Source organism: Leptinotarsa decemlineata, unplaced genomic scaffold (genome assembly GCF_025532065.1).
Source record: "Leptinotarsa decemlineata unplaced genomic scaffold, Ldec_3_MD MMD2_tig00026328_RagTag_RagTag, whole genome shotgun sequence".
Lineage (NCBI taxonomy): Eukaryota > Metazoa > Arthropoda > Insecta > Coleoptera > Chrysomelidae > Leptinotarsa > Leptinotarsa decemlineata.
In genome coordinates, this window is record NW_027412688.1 from 35,659,422 (window position 1) to 35,676,179 (window position 16,758).

The 16,758-nt window shown below is 31.5% G+C and overlaps 1 protein-coding gene across 1 annotated transcript; it reads left to right on the forward strand.

Annotated features, from left to right (window-relative positions):
- Window positions 1-2,967: 2,967 nt before the first annotated feature.
- Window positions 2,968-16,277, forward strand: LOC111518051 (uncharacterized). The gene is made up of 2 exons (XM_023174376.2): window positions 2,968-3,670; window positions 15,821-16,277. Exons 1-2 carry the CDS (start codon window positions 2,983-2,985, stop codon window positions 15,886-15,888), a joined length of 756 nt encoding a protein of 251 aa, XP_023030144.2. The 5' UTR covers window positions 2,968-2,982; the 3' UTR covers window positions 15,889-16,277.
- The last annotated feature ends 481 nt before the right edge of the window (window positions 16,278-16,758 follow it).

A 16,758-nucleotide genomic window follows, 5' to 3' on the forward strand; every position in this document is an offset into this window, starting at 1 on the left:
GTTGAGACATTTTCACAAAGCTTCACAAAGCCTTATGTGGCAAAATAAGGTGTTGTGAATTTCAAGAGCTTAACGAATTAATTCAACTTCATATTAGTTACTATATGACTAGTTTCCAAGAATCATAGATCGATATTTTCAGCACATTATATAAAGTTTCAATGCTCTCATTTCAGTTCATCTGTTTTTCCGTTAAATCTTCTCACGAACGACAATACCCAAAATTTGAAACTGTCGCGAGATGAGGATTAACAAGGTCTTATAATGTGCGATTTGTAGCACGAGTTGGACGATCGGCTATCTGGCTCAAACCAGCCTTATTATTTTTATGAGTTTTTGACACAATGTCGGATGAAGGTTTGGTTTGTGTAGAGATTATTAGTCATTCAATGTGTGTTTAGATTTTGAAATGTTTGATGAGTTTTTGAACTGGCGGTAATATTTTTTGTTTTTATAGTTTAATAACAGAGCAAATTGGTCTGAGAAAATTTGGAATATATTTCAACGTGACTGTTTTTTTGGCAAGGAAAAACTGGATATAAGTAGGTTTTTTTCAAAACCGATTTTGCATTTTTTCGGAAAATGAATTGTTGGCATTTCAAAGCTCCATATCTTCTAAACGAGTGGACAGATTTTCAAAAACAGTAAGTAGGATAGAGAATCAAAAGCTGTTTTCAATAAAATAACAATCAAATTACCAATTTCATTTGAAGCACCACTTAGTTGGTTAAAGGTTTTCAAGTCAAGACTTATCGACCTTCTTTGGGTATTTCCACCTTCCAAAATAAAAAAATATGTAATGGAGAAATCTATATACACGTGTAGGAAGTGCAAACTGATTTTTTCCAACAAAAAATGACATTCGTTCAATAAATCTTGATGTGTTTTTGAATTCTTTGGCAGAAGGCCTTTCTCTAATAGTTTTGCTTTGCAGTTTGTTTTCAATGAACCATTCGCAATAGGATACTTTGAATCACGAGTTCAGAAAGGGGGCAAGTGGGTCATGCATTTTGACTTTTATAAAAAAAAAATTGGATGCAGTCTAGTGTCTAAGTTCGCCAGCTCATGCTCATCTGCCAGAGAGCGTCAACTTTGCATGATACCTTATAACTTCAAATTCAAAGGTCGTAAAAGTAGATAATTTGGCGGCACTTTTGGAATTTCGAGCTGGATAATGACCACTGGAAAATGCTTTTTCTACACATGCACTCGTGAAAAGAGAAGACAAAGTTCAAGCATTCACTTATTTTATTTTCATGTGTCAAGGGCGTTAATTAGATTTGAAAAGCCTTTTTGATCATAATGGCAATAATTTTCGAGGTTATTGGAAAAACAACTATACAATTGAATTTAGTTTTCAGTTTTCAAATCAAATTTATTTTCAAGATGAAATAAAATTTGTTTCATGACATAGCTATTATATTACTCATTAAGATAAGAGTTCTGTGTATACACTTTATAGAAACAATATGACAAACCCAAGACAATATATTATAGTAATATAATTAACAAAAATGAAATTTGAAACTCATAGAGGAAAGAAAAAGAAGTATATATAAATTGAGTATAAGAAATATACAGATGGTATAGAAACTGTTATTCACTGTTTCGATATATGTCAAACTTTTTTTGGGTTTTCGATTATGGAAATGTTGAGGGCATATTTGAATTTATTAATTATTTTCATTGTTTTCAATTCTACTGAGAGTAGGTTGTACAATTTTGAACCATATTAGAACACGAATTTTTGTGTATGGCTTTTCTCGTAGAGTGGCATTTTAATATCTAAATTCTTCACGGCTCTATTTCTTACTGTTGCATGAGTTACATATATTTACTTGTGATGCACTGTTTGGAATCTTTAGATCACAAAGTGATCATCTCTTTGAGATGATCACTTTGTGATCGAAACACGCGAGGATTTTCAAAAAGATCTTCCTCTTGAAAATGGTCACTTGGTGATCAAAACACGTGTCGAGGTGTTAAAATAACGGTTTGGCGTTGGGAAAAAATTCCAGTAATATTCTTTACATATATTTGTTAAAGTTCGAGAACTTCCATACTGGAATGAATTGTTCCAATTTCAACATATCCTGTATATAAGTTTCACTCGTAGATGCACTGAAAAATCTAAATAATTTGGTGCCGTCAAGCAACGGAGATACAGCCATATATCATGGCTGAGCAACAATTATACTTTCAGCATAAAAAGTTAAGTAATTAAAATGTTGAAACATGCACGGTTTGCCACCGGAAGTGTTGAAAAAGCGTCGGTAATTGAAAACAATTGAAATGTACCATCGTACAGAGGAAGTAGTCTAGATAAGCCGTCATTGAAACGTGACATTTAAGTGGAACGTTTTACAAAATATAACAAGTGATTTGTGACCGAACGAGAATCGACAATACTATGATAATGAAAAAGCTTTTGTAATTGATACTATTGAGAGGAATATACGGTTCATTTTAACTTTCAATATAGAAGTGAAATATTTTATTTTACAGAATGATTCTTTAAAGTGCAGCTGCATAAATATTACAAATGCGTAGCTGCATTTGTGAAACCGGTGTACCAGAGTTCTTTTTTCTATTCAAAATAGGGATCAACAAGGAAAGTGTTAAAATCGACATCCAAGTAATAATTTCCCAGCTTAATTTTGTATATCATCAGCTGACGTAACGTAACGTAACGTCAAATTCCGTTTCAAAACCAACCTCACGTTAGTTTTGAATCATCATAAATACGTTTCAAATCATAGTTGATGTGACGTTATAGTTTCACCGCCAGAATGAATGTATTTGTATCACAGACGAATACGTTTCGAATACATGAGCGCCAGAAAACGCCTTATGTAGTGATATTGGTATACCTACTCCTATTCGTGGAGCTATTCAAATAAAATCCTCCACAAGTCCTGAATTTCATCTAAAATCACCCTATGCAAGTCCCAATGAGATTATTACACTCGAGTGACTTCATCTATGTACCTGCAAGAACACGCTTCCGCAGGTCGCCTACAAGATTTATACAAGATACGACACAACAAAACGAATCAAGTGACTCATAACAATACTTTGAATTCAAACCCGGCCAGGACGATCCCGCCAAAAGGACAAATGAAAGCGCTTCTCTCACTTCTGAGACGCGCCGTCATTGGCCAAGCTCCACGCTTCGCAAGCGCGGTGGGGGATTTCACAGCCACCGTGGATTTCCGAACAGGACATCAAAACAGAACGTCAAAGCGCTTCGCAGGAATAGGTCGTGAAAGTTCTATAGTCAGTAGTTCGGTCAAGATGGATTCGTTCGTTTGTAAACTCATTGTACTTGAAAACAAGAACCTGAGGGTGCTGAAACCAAAGAAAATCGATAACACAGACAACTTGCCGAGGCCTTCGAGGGAGACTACCCTGAAAAAGTGTCTTTTCGGGGTTTCCTCACCTGCTGATACAGAAAAAATGGTGCAGGAACAGTATGAGAAAGACAGAAGACGGTTCAGCGAAAGGTTTGGGATTGATTTGGACGAGTTGGAAAACTTGGAAAGGGATAGTAACAACGAAAATGATAGCGGAAATGCTGCTCCGAAAGAGAGGAGTTGTGGAAAAAGTAGGAGAAGGATTTTGAAGGGGAAGAGGAAAACGTTCGATGAGAGGGGTCAGCTTGCAATGACAGGTTGGTGTTTTTCAATTATTTTTCTATTCATTCACTGTTCATATACAATTAGGTTTGATATATGTTCATAATTACAGACAGTGCAATTTCAAACCCCCAATATTCAACAAAAAACATCACGTCATACCTATTCCAACCAAAATCTGACATATCTTGTGGTTATTTTTATAAAAAGTGTATTATAACTTTAGATTATTATTTATAACAATGAGTTGTTGAACTTCCTTCTTTAAAATAATTCATCTAAAATCTGTAAGAGTTTAAGTCACAGCTTCATTTTTTTAAATAACACGAATTGCTTCTTTTTTTTCAAATTCTCAAAAATGTTGAATCTGTAAATTATCAACAAATGAATCTTGCAATGAAATAACACAACTGAAGTGAATTGTAAGGTATCTATATTTCGTTTTGGAAATGGTTTAGATATTGTCCAAACAAGTCTCAATACATAAATATGTTGAAAACGTGTATTTGAAAGTAACTATTTACTTAGTTGAAAATATAACCCCGCATTTTTCATTGCAAATATTTATATTGATACTGTGCTCGATTTGAGATTTGTTTATTATATTAAACTTGAAAAGAATCAGAATGTAGTAGGTATAAATTCCATGAAGTTTCCCATTATACACCTATTGGATATAAGTACTCCGAAATGACAAAGTTTCAACACTGTTTTATCTAAACTCTGATGACGTTTTTCCAGCACCCGTGATTATAGTGAATATTACTATCTAAAACTTCGGGTTGAATTAAAAAGTTCAATGAAATCTTTTTTGGTATATGCTGTTGAATAATTTTTTGAGAAATGTATATTACTATTATTACTACCATATTCCAATAAGCATTCCACGTACCTGTAATGAATTTTATCGCAATAGTTTCAAGTTATGTTACTTTAACTGAAAAAACAATTATCTCACTTAGAATAGCGAAGTTAGTTAGGTTCTTGAAGGGTTTCAGTTAAATGATCAATTTCATTATCCAGGCAACATAAAATTTCAGTTTCTTACTTTCAACTATTCGAATCTGAAAGTAGATTGAAATGTAGTTTTCCGGTAAACATGTATCTCCATCAGAAAGACCACACCGTCATAATTGAAACCTGTGCAAGATGATTATTATTGGGGTGTTATCTTTCAATGTACGATTTCTAACCTAGATTTTTTTCATAGGTTTGAATTTTTTGTCCGATTATTCATGGAACACATTTCAAGACAAATAAAAAAAGTTATATTTATTTTTCACCATTTGCTTAAAAATTTTTGTTTAAATATATAGTTCATAGTGTTAGGTGGTGTTTATTTTTCAAAGCAAAAACCGTCATGTAAAAGTCATTGTGTGATGTTCAATTTTTCTCGCATATTCTGCAAAATTACTGATTTCCAGTCATTGAAATAAGATCCTTCAAGTTGCTGCATTCTTGGAAAATCGAGACAGAAATGCAAAGTTGAAAGTTATTTGAAAAATTATTATCAGCGGCGGAACAAAACGATTCATTAGGGCTCTACAATTTGAAGTTCTCCTTTGAAAACCTTTTCTTTGTAGTTTAACGTTATTTTTTCATCAAATGGGAGCACAATTTTTTTAGTTCAACTTGTTTTCAGTTACAAAAATTATGTACATTCAATGATTTCAATTGTTTGTTTTTATTTTAAGTTTCGTTTGAGACCGGATATTGAAAAAACTTTCACACAATAATTAAAATTAATTAGATCTCTTATGCAAACTTATCAAGGAAGTCGTCAGGTAATTAGTAAATTAAAGAATTGAAACAAACAATTAAGGCTGAGCAGAGGTAAACATCCTGTTGCATAATGATAAAAAGGACCTCCATCAATCCATCATTTGATTAAGTGAAAAGTTATCTGTTGAATATAATCGTCATTATGCGGCCATCGATGATAAGTAAATCGTAAAAAATGATTAGATTCTCAAATTCGTTGTTTATTTCAACTGTAAACATTACAGATACTTATCCTACATTAACGAATCTTCAAGTCGCCATTAACAAGGAAGTGTCGTTAAATTCAAACTAGGTTGATTACATCATGGGAACTGAAACGTGTTTTGAACGTCAATACAGTGTACTTAATAATGACTATTTAGATATTTATGATAGTAAGAACGCATTAGTGTTATACAGTATTGAAAAAAAAAAGGTTTCCAGAATAAACAGACGAAAATAAACATTCATTATTCTGGCATTTGTAGAGTGACTATTAGTACGCAAATCTCTGTGTTTCATCATAGATTTTACCTTCACATATCGTTACAGAAAAGCAAGGAGCAATAGATCTAGTGACCCTAGAGATGATATAATACTGACAAACAATCAATGCATAATTGATTGTGTCCTGTTTATCACATTGCATTTGCTACCTGAAGAGGCAGTGTTGAACAGCCTGCAAGTTCACTAGATTTGTCGCTAGAGGGCATTGCCAATTTTTTACTGTTTTCCATCAAATAGTTCACATATAGCCTTGGGCTACAACAGTGGTCATCCAGTCTCCTTGTCGTTTCATTGGAAACAAATCTCAATTTTTTAAAACTTATTTACTAATTAGGAATATGAATATTTAGATCTTCTACACAGTTTCTGAAGTATTTTCAAAATATGATTCATATATTTTTAAATACTTTTTTTGGATATAATTTTTTCAGAAGTCTACAAAATGTTCAGTATTAAACTCTGCACTCTTCCAAATTTAGAGTACATTTTTTTAGCAATTTTTTGAGGACTTTGTTAGCTTTATCAAGATTACCGGTTTTTTTACTAGAAACTTTCAGAACCTGAATCCTTGAAGTAGTACGCCTAAAATTGATTGAATTATGGAAGAAAAAGGTTTTTATAGAGAGAAAAGTTTTCTGATTGTAAATGACATATAATACCGACACCCAGTTTTGAGACAACATCGCAAAGAACTTAGATTCTAACTAAAAATTATCGACTAAACGTTAATCTTCTAAAGCCGTGGATCTTTAATACTTTCTGCACTCCGAGGTTTTTTGAAGGTAGAGTTCAAGAACATAAGTTATTGATATTATATAGTCATCATGCGAATTCAGCTTCGCCTGGCTTCATACATAAATGAATCGTACATGTATTTTTTTCAATACATTATTATCATCACCTTTATGCTGTTAATTTTGAAACTAAACAAATTGATCGATTCTATCACGTGGTAAAACCAGTCCCAATCGTTAAGCTTGCGTCATCCTCTCTGAGCATGACTAACCACTTCTCAACTTTTCACAAGTCGAAACAGGCACGGCCCACTCCTAGTCTTAGCGACGGCAATTTCGAGTTGAGATCTCATCTTCCCGCCAGAAATTTGGCGCCAATTAGACGCAACCGGCAGGTAGACGCAAACAATGATTCATCTGTCGCTCGCACTGATATTTTCTTTTCTTGGAAATAATGTATTCTTCAAGAGAATCGAATACAATGCAGGTATTTCTGTGCGTTCATTTTTCTCAAATTCTTGGTAGTAATTGGGGCAGAATAAATCGACCCTAGTATTTTCTTGATAATGTGTTGGATGAACTTTTGAAGTTGTAGACTTGATGAAGAGAAAAATAATGCAGTTCAGGACTGGCCTGATTGAAATCGCGATTCAAATCAATTGAAATTTGTAATTTTTATCATCGATGTATTAAAAAAAACTACAAAATTAGGTATTTTTTAATATCGACGAAAATTGTTATCATTAATCAATATTGGTTCTCGTTGTAATATTTAAATAGAAACCCGCATTTCAATATATATTTTTAAAGATATTACAATTTCAATTATTTTCTAAAAATGTTTTTTGCGTTTATTATGGTCAGCTTCATATTTAGGAAATGAATAAATAATCTTTTCTGATACCTATCTCTTCAGTTGGGTGCATTTTTTTGCAAATTTTATGGTGGATTTCTGAACTGCCAACTATTCCTTGAATTGCTTTTTTATAATTTTTGCAAATCGCTTCAAATTCACTTTTTTTCTTCGCAGCTATTCCTATAAAAAGCTCTCATTATTGCAGTCTGCTCTCTTCTCAACATTATTTATATTTCTCTAAACACTCAAAGTGTAAACTTAAACATTATCACTATTAGAATTATATAAACACAATGCTTATAATGAGTTCACACTGTTTCGGGGTTTGCGGGTTTTGCGATAAGAATTAACCAATCCGAGCCAAGTTAGTTTGAAACACTATTTATCACGCAAGGAGAAGAAAATAACAATTATCTTGAATAATTCAATCAGATACATTTTGCAACTACCTGAAACTAATTTTATAGCACTAGAAATAAAGAGAATTTAAGTAAGAATCGAATGAGAAGAATAGTAGATGACATTTTCCGTCAAAAAAAGAGATTATGTTTTTTTCAACACTCTTACATCACGATCCTGTATTACTCGTTTCATTGACATTTCGCAGTAAACCGCTGTTTCTTCCACAGAAATGATCGCAGTGAACATTCATTTGTTTTCGAGCTGTCTAGCTCGATAGAAAAGAGAAGTCATTGAGCGCAAGAAGGATGCAATTACGGTCGGCATGCTTGTTGCTAGGCTAGATCCGATAGAGAGACTTATTCGCCAATAAAAACCGCATAAAATTCTCAAGGTGCTTTTCAAATAGACTGTTGCACTGAATGACCTCATTTGTAGTGGCGAATTCGTACATTAGAAAGCTGAGTAGAATTCCAAGTAAATTGCAATGTTTGCCGCATTGCCTTGTATGGGTCTTGACTCGACACAGATATCGGAAGCACCAAGCTAAGAAGAAGTAGTTAAATTAATCTAGATGAAAGTGAAAGATACATGAAAGTGGTAGATACTTTGGGATCGCCTTTTTTGTTTAGATGAAAGTCTTTCGAAGACTTCTGAGAGTTGCCCTCATATGAAATCAAATAAAACGGCTGATAACAATTTCTTCAAATGGTTGATTTTATAAAGTAGAACATACTATTATAAAAAATCAAAAGCGATGATTTTAATTGTCATATTTCAAATTAGTATCATCAGTTTCAGTTGTTAAATCGAAATTTGTATTTAGCAATTTCGTAATTATTAATAAACAAACAAGTAATATAATTCTTCTAGCAGTTTTGACTCAAAATTCCTGCTCGAACTTTTATGATTTTATTCTCAATTTTTTATCACAAAGTTGAGAAAGCTACCATTTTTACTTAATTAAGTATATTTTGATAATTCAAATTGAAAGAAAAAATATTATTTCGACTTTTCCTCAGAACATATTATTTTATGAGTACAAAGCAACATTTCAATTATTTGTGCCACCTTTCAAAATCAACTATCAATTTTAAAAATTCAGTGAAGTGAAGAATTATTTAAAATTAAACTGAATTTCTTTGGGAGTGAGATGGGTGTTATGAAAATTTGTGCCTCGCTATTTAGTTGTCTGAAATCGTTATCAACAAACGGAAAGATCCTTACTGAAATTGGAGAACATATCAATTCCACATCAACCATTTTGATTTTTTCTAAAATAATTTCGATTTCATGGTATTTCACCCCAAATTTCTCATGAAATACAATTTTGAAAATAAAATAGTCCACATATATCATTGATACCATATCAAATTCTTTTGAAATTAGTCCCTGAATGACTCACAAGTATATGTGATAATAAGAAAATAAAAACGGATACCGTTCATTATGAGCTAGGATTTCATTTCTCTGAAAATCTTTGAAAATAAATTATAATCAGTGAGAATATTTTCAATTTTAGTTTGAAGATTTTCGAGATAAGTTTCAACTCAGAGATTGAGATTGATTAATTAAAGTTATTATGCTTCAATGTCTGCTATGTGCTTTTTTGATCGTTTGACATTTCTTAAATAAAATTTATACTATGGGAATTGCATAATTATGATGGAGGTTAATTTGTCAAATGAAAATATATTTGCATTTCTCTTGTTACAATTATGAACTGAGGAGGCGATAGTGAAGCTCTTAGTAATTTTTTGTAAAAATTCATTAACAACTCCAAGAAGCAAGTAGTTGCGCAGTTGATAATTTTTTTCAATAGGCCATGAGTCCTTTTCTAAGATTTTTACATTAGGAAATACTCAAAATCAATCAAGATATATTAGCCTTTCTTACAGAGTAAAATGAGTGTTTTCTTTTGAAATTTTTGAAGTCGTAGAGTCAGGCTATTGTTTCAATTTCAATTAGTTCAAAATCCTGATTAATCTCGACGATCTCGAATGTATTGTTTCAAACCCAGTCATCAGACAAAATACTAATAAAAACTGTTTTTCGATTGAAACAGTGTTTTCAAACATAAAAAATATCAATAATTTCAATCTAATTGGCCTTGCAAAAACATGTGATCTAACTTGTTTGCATTAATATGTTTCTGAATAAAATATTCTGAACCAAAACCAAAAAATGAAGTTTAAAAACACGTGAGTACGGGTAAAGCATCTGGATAATGTAATATTTAGGTAATATATTACTCAACTTAGGTAAAAAAAGTTGAATCAAGGTTCTTTAATATCTGATATAGTTTTCATATTGTTGAATCAGTGTTCCTGGCATGCTGATTTTCAAATGTCATTTCATTTTTGTCTGACTTTTAGTAGTGCCTAAATTCAAACACATGATGAACCCACATTTTCATTGAAACATGTGCTCTGGAACCTTTTACAATCAGTAAATTTAAAATGAAACTGTTCAGGAGGAAGAACTGTTGTTTCACATGATTTTTTTCCAATTTAGTTTTCTTCTACTAATGATTTAACTGTATCATGATGATCAACTAAAAGCCTTTCCTTTTGGGATGTCTGCCTCGTGCGAACCAAGGTCCGAATCCGAGCGTCATTTCATATTTATGTTATGCAGACAGTGTAAGTCAAATCATCTCGTCTCCTAAGCGTCTGTCGGATTTAATGATAATGTCACAATTTAAAATACATTACGTAAAAGTACCCGTCGAGATGTGCAGACAGTACTGCAAATTATCGTCGTTATTTACCGAGCCAATCTTGCCAACATCCTCGTTTGTTTATTGTTTTCTTATGAAATATGTTTTCGCCATGCTAAGCAAGCCGTACGTGAGATAATCAATCACAATATCCATGGGAAATGTTAAGCAAGGCAGTAACAAAAGGGAGTCTGATTTTTATCGCAGAAGAATGTGATTCTATCGTAATTATTGAATTTTTGATTCGTGGGAGTTTTGTACGGTGTAATTTCAGCATCTTCGCATCTCATCTGCTTCAAATAAATGTTTCAATATTCATTCTAGTCATTGGAATATTCAAATGCAGGAACTATTTTTCTCTTAGACTACAATAAATATCCAAGGAAAGAAAATTTCGAATCCCTGGTATATAACCCATAATCAATGTGTTTATTTATAATCATGAGTGTGCTCCAAAAATGATTCAACAATTTTTTATAATTATGAAATTCGAAAACTCATATTTGTTTTGCTATACTAAAATTCTATAATAGTAGGCACTTAATTCTCAGAAATATTGCATTAAAAATGAAACATTATTATTAGGTTGTGATCCATATTTATGATTTAAATTTTCTGTTCAGGCTTCTTTGAAATTTTTTACTTGAGCCGTATACATATATAATTGATTTTAAATGATTCTCAAGAAAAAAACAATAGATGTGGTTAGGTCGCGAAATTCTGAAATTCTTTTTAATTTAAGTAGATCGACCTACTACAACCTGTCCCAAAACTTTGAATTTATTGGGGTTTTTGGGTACTTTCAAAACCTCTTCAACATTATTTTTCTCGTAATCTCTTTCAGAAAATGTATTTACAATTTTCTCATGTGTATATGGATTATTTCACCAACTGTAAAAAGTGACCATTTTTCTATAACAGTGCTCAGCATCATAAATGTAATCATACAGTGTCATCCCCAAAGTACGCACCAAATGGGAAACTTATTTATTAAGGGCTTTTCGACAAAAAGTTATTCTTGATAAAAGTTTGTGTGTTCCCTAAAACTAAACATGCACCAATAAAATACAGTAAAACACACGTAATATACGAGAAGCCTTCAAATATTTTATTTTGAGACAAGAGTAAAGTACCCTTATTTTGGATAATCTCGTAAAATGTTATTTAGAAAAATTGTTTAGCATTAAAAAATACATCTAGATTTGAAGTCATGGCCATCTAAGTGAAGTTTTATTCCCATTCTTTTTTTGAAGAATAGAATAATTTTCAAAGTTTTAGGTGCAAAATTATTTTTATTTTTTGTTAACACCAAAAAGCACCCTAAATTATACAGTATTATAAGGAGAACTTAGTATTCAATAATGTCAAATCACAAAACATCAAAATGTATTGGGTATTTCGGAACAAAGTCATTAATTTTCTGGAGATTTTCTTGTCTAAAATAATTCTTCAGAATAATCTCCAGAAAATCGATGAGTTTGTTCCAAAATACCTATTTCATTTTGATGTTTTGTGATTTGATATTCTTGAATTTTAAGTTCTTGTTAAGTTCTTGTCACAATACTGTATACTTTTGAGTAATTTTCGGTGTTAACAAAAAATAAAAATAACTTTGTACTTTTGTCGAAAAACCCTTAATAAAGAAGTTTCCCATATGGTACGTACTTCGGGGAGGCACTGTACGTGTATTTTATTTTTTATAATAAGATATTAAATGTTTTACCACTAAATGAGTGTGTCACGTACTAGTTGTCATATCTTTTTCTTTAATCTTTCAATTCTCAGAGCGTCATTCACAAACAAGTTGCCCTTCAAAAATCAAATCTACGCACATTTCTTTGGATTAATCGAATTCCAACGTCCTTTGCAGGATCAGCTGGATCCTTACTTGTCCTTTATTATAAATACGTTTTAACCCATTCTGGACATATGCTACACGCAATAGTCTCTCAACAAATGGATACTTTGAACAGGTATCCGACCCGCAGGCTGGTAGGAACAGATGATCATCTGAAGGTCCCAAAACACCACCTGCTCAGTGGTATTCGTGAGATTTGGCGGGAAGTCGCTGAAGATTTATTTCAACCAGCGAAACGGGATTTGTTGATTTCGTTTGTGGAAGATGAAAACAACCTTGCATCGGAAATGTTATGTAAATATTCCATTCCATCTACAGATCGAAACTTGATCTAAATATATTTTTAGCGATGAAACATAAAATATCAAATGATTCGAACAAAAAAGGAATGAAAAATCTTGTCTAGCATCTAGAAAAAACTATGATAACTCACTAGCTTCCTGTGCTTTTGAACTGATTTGAAAAATGAATATGTTATCTATTCAAGTTGAATCAATGTGTCATGTGAAAGAATGTCAATATTCATTAACATTTTCTTTCCTTTTGTATGAAGTAGAGTAATAATAAGATGCATTATGTTTCACAATCTTGATTTTTTTAACATTTTGTATACAATCTAGAAAAAAGTAAACCTAAACCAAGATCTGTAAGATAATTTATTTATTTTTTCCTTATATAAATGTTGAACTTCTTCGCTTGAAAAAAGATTTTCTCTTCTGTCAAAAGAAAACAAAAAAATGTCTGTCCAGGCGATCAATTTCTCAGAACGCATGGAGATAGCTTTCCAATTTATACAAAAATTTATACAAAATTTATAAATTGAATGATTTATTTTTTTCATGTAAAATGTAAGTAAATTTTCAGGGTGAAGTTTTGTATTTGTCCTTTATTTATTTCAATATTGATCTAGATTTATTTATTTTTCAGAATGTGAAAGATTCAAAATTAATTCAAAAAAAAATATCAAAAAACTTATTAAGCAATTAGCAATATGACGAAATCGAAACATTATGTTTTACATTTTTCATTTGAACAACATGAAATATAATTCACGGGCACTTTTCAAATTCAAATTGAACATGATAAACATATTGATAACCATTTCATTAAAAAAGAGCTTTTCCTTTCTGAAGCGCTTGTGTATTCTCATGAAAAAATGAATGAGTTTTTGAGTAAAATTCCACATTTGAGTCAATAAAAATTTCTAAAAAAATATCTATAGAATGTACTATGGAAATAATTGAAAATAAACAGAAATAAACCATAATTATCCTAGAAATATGTCAAATTAATTGAATCATGTTTTTTGGTAACAATTTTTTTACCTTTCATTAAAAAACAAAGGATTACAGGATGCTTCAAAAATCTTCACAAGAACTTTCAGTTCAATTCATCAGCGTATAACCCATTAAACGGGTTGTTATTCAAACAATTAATTGCCTTTCCTAATCCAAACCACCCTTTACTAGGCAACCAAACACCTGTGGTGCAAACCGAAAATTTTTAAACGGTCCTTCGACTTGTAATGGTCACACGGATTTCATCAGACCGTAACTTGTGGTAGAATAAGAGATATCTTCGCGAGATATCACAGTAAAATGATTAAATTACTCTTTTGAAGCCGTCAATTGCCTACATACTTCGTATGTAGGCCAGTGTGGGAAATAAATTTTCTTTGTGCATTTGAAGCGTTTGTTAAATCGACTTTGGTATGGTCATGGTCTGGGGGTCGGGTTTCAGATTTCCGTGTGAACGGATTTTTGGCTGTGAAAAACCGCTTATCTGCCCTCATTCTTCGTATCTATATTTAATTACTATAATAAATGCATTTTAAGTTTTTGGAGTTATTTTTTTCAGGACATTGTAGCCTCATGGGTGTATTGCGTACAGACAATTTGTTGTATCATTGCCTTATATTTTTCCGAAGATAATTTTGTTCAAACTCTCGTTTGACAGTCGGTGTTTGACCTATCGTTTCCACCAAGCATATTTTTGGAAGCATTTTCCATCATTCAGTCTTCACAGCTATTAATTTTAATCGTAAAGTTTGTGTCAAGGGTGTACTTTGTTGTCATGTGGTTCGTGAACATGTTCAATGTTCATTCCTCCTTTTGTTGTTTTTTTCAGTTCCTACTAACACATCTGTCTGGCTCTCTCTCTTGACTTTCCAATCATTTCATGATGCAAAGGAAGAATAAATTCATAACAATGGTGCGTTATTACCAAAACACTTGTTTCATTTCTGGCAACCAAACCAAATAGGCATATATTTTCATTGGTTCAACCTTCTTTGTGGCCAAACTTTGTTTCAACAAATAATTTTCATAATTGTTATTTTTAATTTTACAGAAATCTCAAATAATCTATTAAATATAAAATCACCTTGTCATACTTCCACTTATGAGGCGCATTGATCTCATAAGGATTTTGCCTATTTCATCAGAACACCAACTATACTTTTCTCTACAGGTTTCCTTAAACAAGTTATGGGTATTGCGATCAAAGTATATTGGCCAAACTGAATTAACCATTGAAAGTTGTTTCAAACAACACGGTATGACTTGAAGCTGTTTCGACCTCTATACTAAATGTACGTATAAAAATATTTGTGGAAAGATCATAAAATAATATTTAGAGAATACTCTTGTTTTGTTTTCAACAACTGTTTTCTATTTTTTCTTGAATGAAACCACAATTCGTTTTTAATAGTGTTGTATTGCTAGCTCACAGAAAGCTCAATAGGTATTCGTTTTTTTGACCAATATTATATCGTTTTGGTTTCAAAATAAGCTGTATTTTTGGTATAAATGTTCTCTTTGAGTGTATTTGAAGAAACCGTCAATTTTAAACAATTATATTTCATTTAACGTATGTTGACAAAAATCCAATTCGGAATGCTCATCTGTTCGAAACCCGAACATCTGGTCCTACGTCGAAACAACATCTGCAAAGTGCCAAAACTGAAATATGCGAGATCATATTACACCAGGTTGGTCACGAATAATATATTGTGAAGGAGAACACAGATCAAGTTTTGGGTTATTCACGTTATGTGATATTTCTAACAAATTCAATCTTTGTGTCACCCAAAAAAATATGAGTAATCTGGTAATTTGGTATAACCTTCACTTTGTGTATGCCTACATCAAAACAATAAAGAGTGAATACTTTATAGAATTGCCCGTTTGTTACATCACAAAAAAATCGTTATAATAATAATAACGATAATCGAAATGTTCTATGTGCCAGATTATTGATAAATATTGTTCTTTCTTCTACTCTCCTGTTCAATGTCTACAATGATGAAAAATTTATTTTTCATTTCATCTAATTATGTTTTTTTTGTTTCAGATTTCTACCAGTCTAGAAAATCGTTGCAACCATCAACTGATAAGGCGAAAGACTCGAAAGAAAATTAATTTAAAAAAAATTATGTAAATATTTTATTTGAAGACTGTAAATTGTATTATTCTATACAGCGTATGGCCCAAAGGTATCCTTATTTTTAGGTAATATAACGCTTATCGATTGAGTTCACATCATAGAGTTGGTCTTATCGAAAATTTCAAATTTCACTGGATACATTTTCACAATTGAAATGTAGCAAAATTTTTTTGAAGTTTTTTTTCTACTTGTTGATGTTGATTTAATAAATTTTCGATATATTCACTCGGTGAGATGGACTCAGTCAATGAAATTTATAACAATTTGTTGAAACTTTTTAGTCTAGTCTCTTGATGTATATTTTTGTACATTGTCCCTTCACCTTTATGTATATAGCTCAAAATAAAATTTATTTATTTCCTGACGCTTTGATTTTTTGTTTCCCGATATTATTGTTTAAGCGAAAAACAAATTTTATTAGGTGTATTAATCGCAATCACAAAATAATCGTTCATAATAAATGGGATCTAATTTTTGATGAATGCTTTTCATAAAATTTTTCTATCAAACAATTTTGGGAATGTTCGATTCTAAAAGGCAAATTACCAATATTTTGAGAAAAAAAGACTTCTTAGATTACCACAGCTTCACCTAATATTTGGGAGCAAAAAAGCTTTTCAGTAGTGCATTTTTCCCAAGTTAATGATATCATAATTAAAGAAGAAAGATCTCAGAAAAAAGGATCTCAGTGAGAACCCCTGAAATTCTATACTGAAACGTTTATACTTTTTCTAATGTTTTTTTTCTAGTTTTAGGACCAGAAAAATTCTGATTTTAGATATGCGGAGTTGTAATTAGGTAAGTTATTGAATAGAATATCGATTGGAAAATAATCAAAGGTCTTG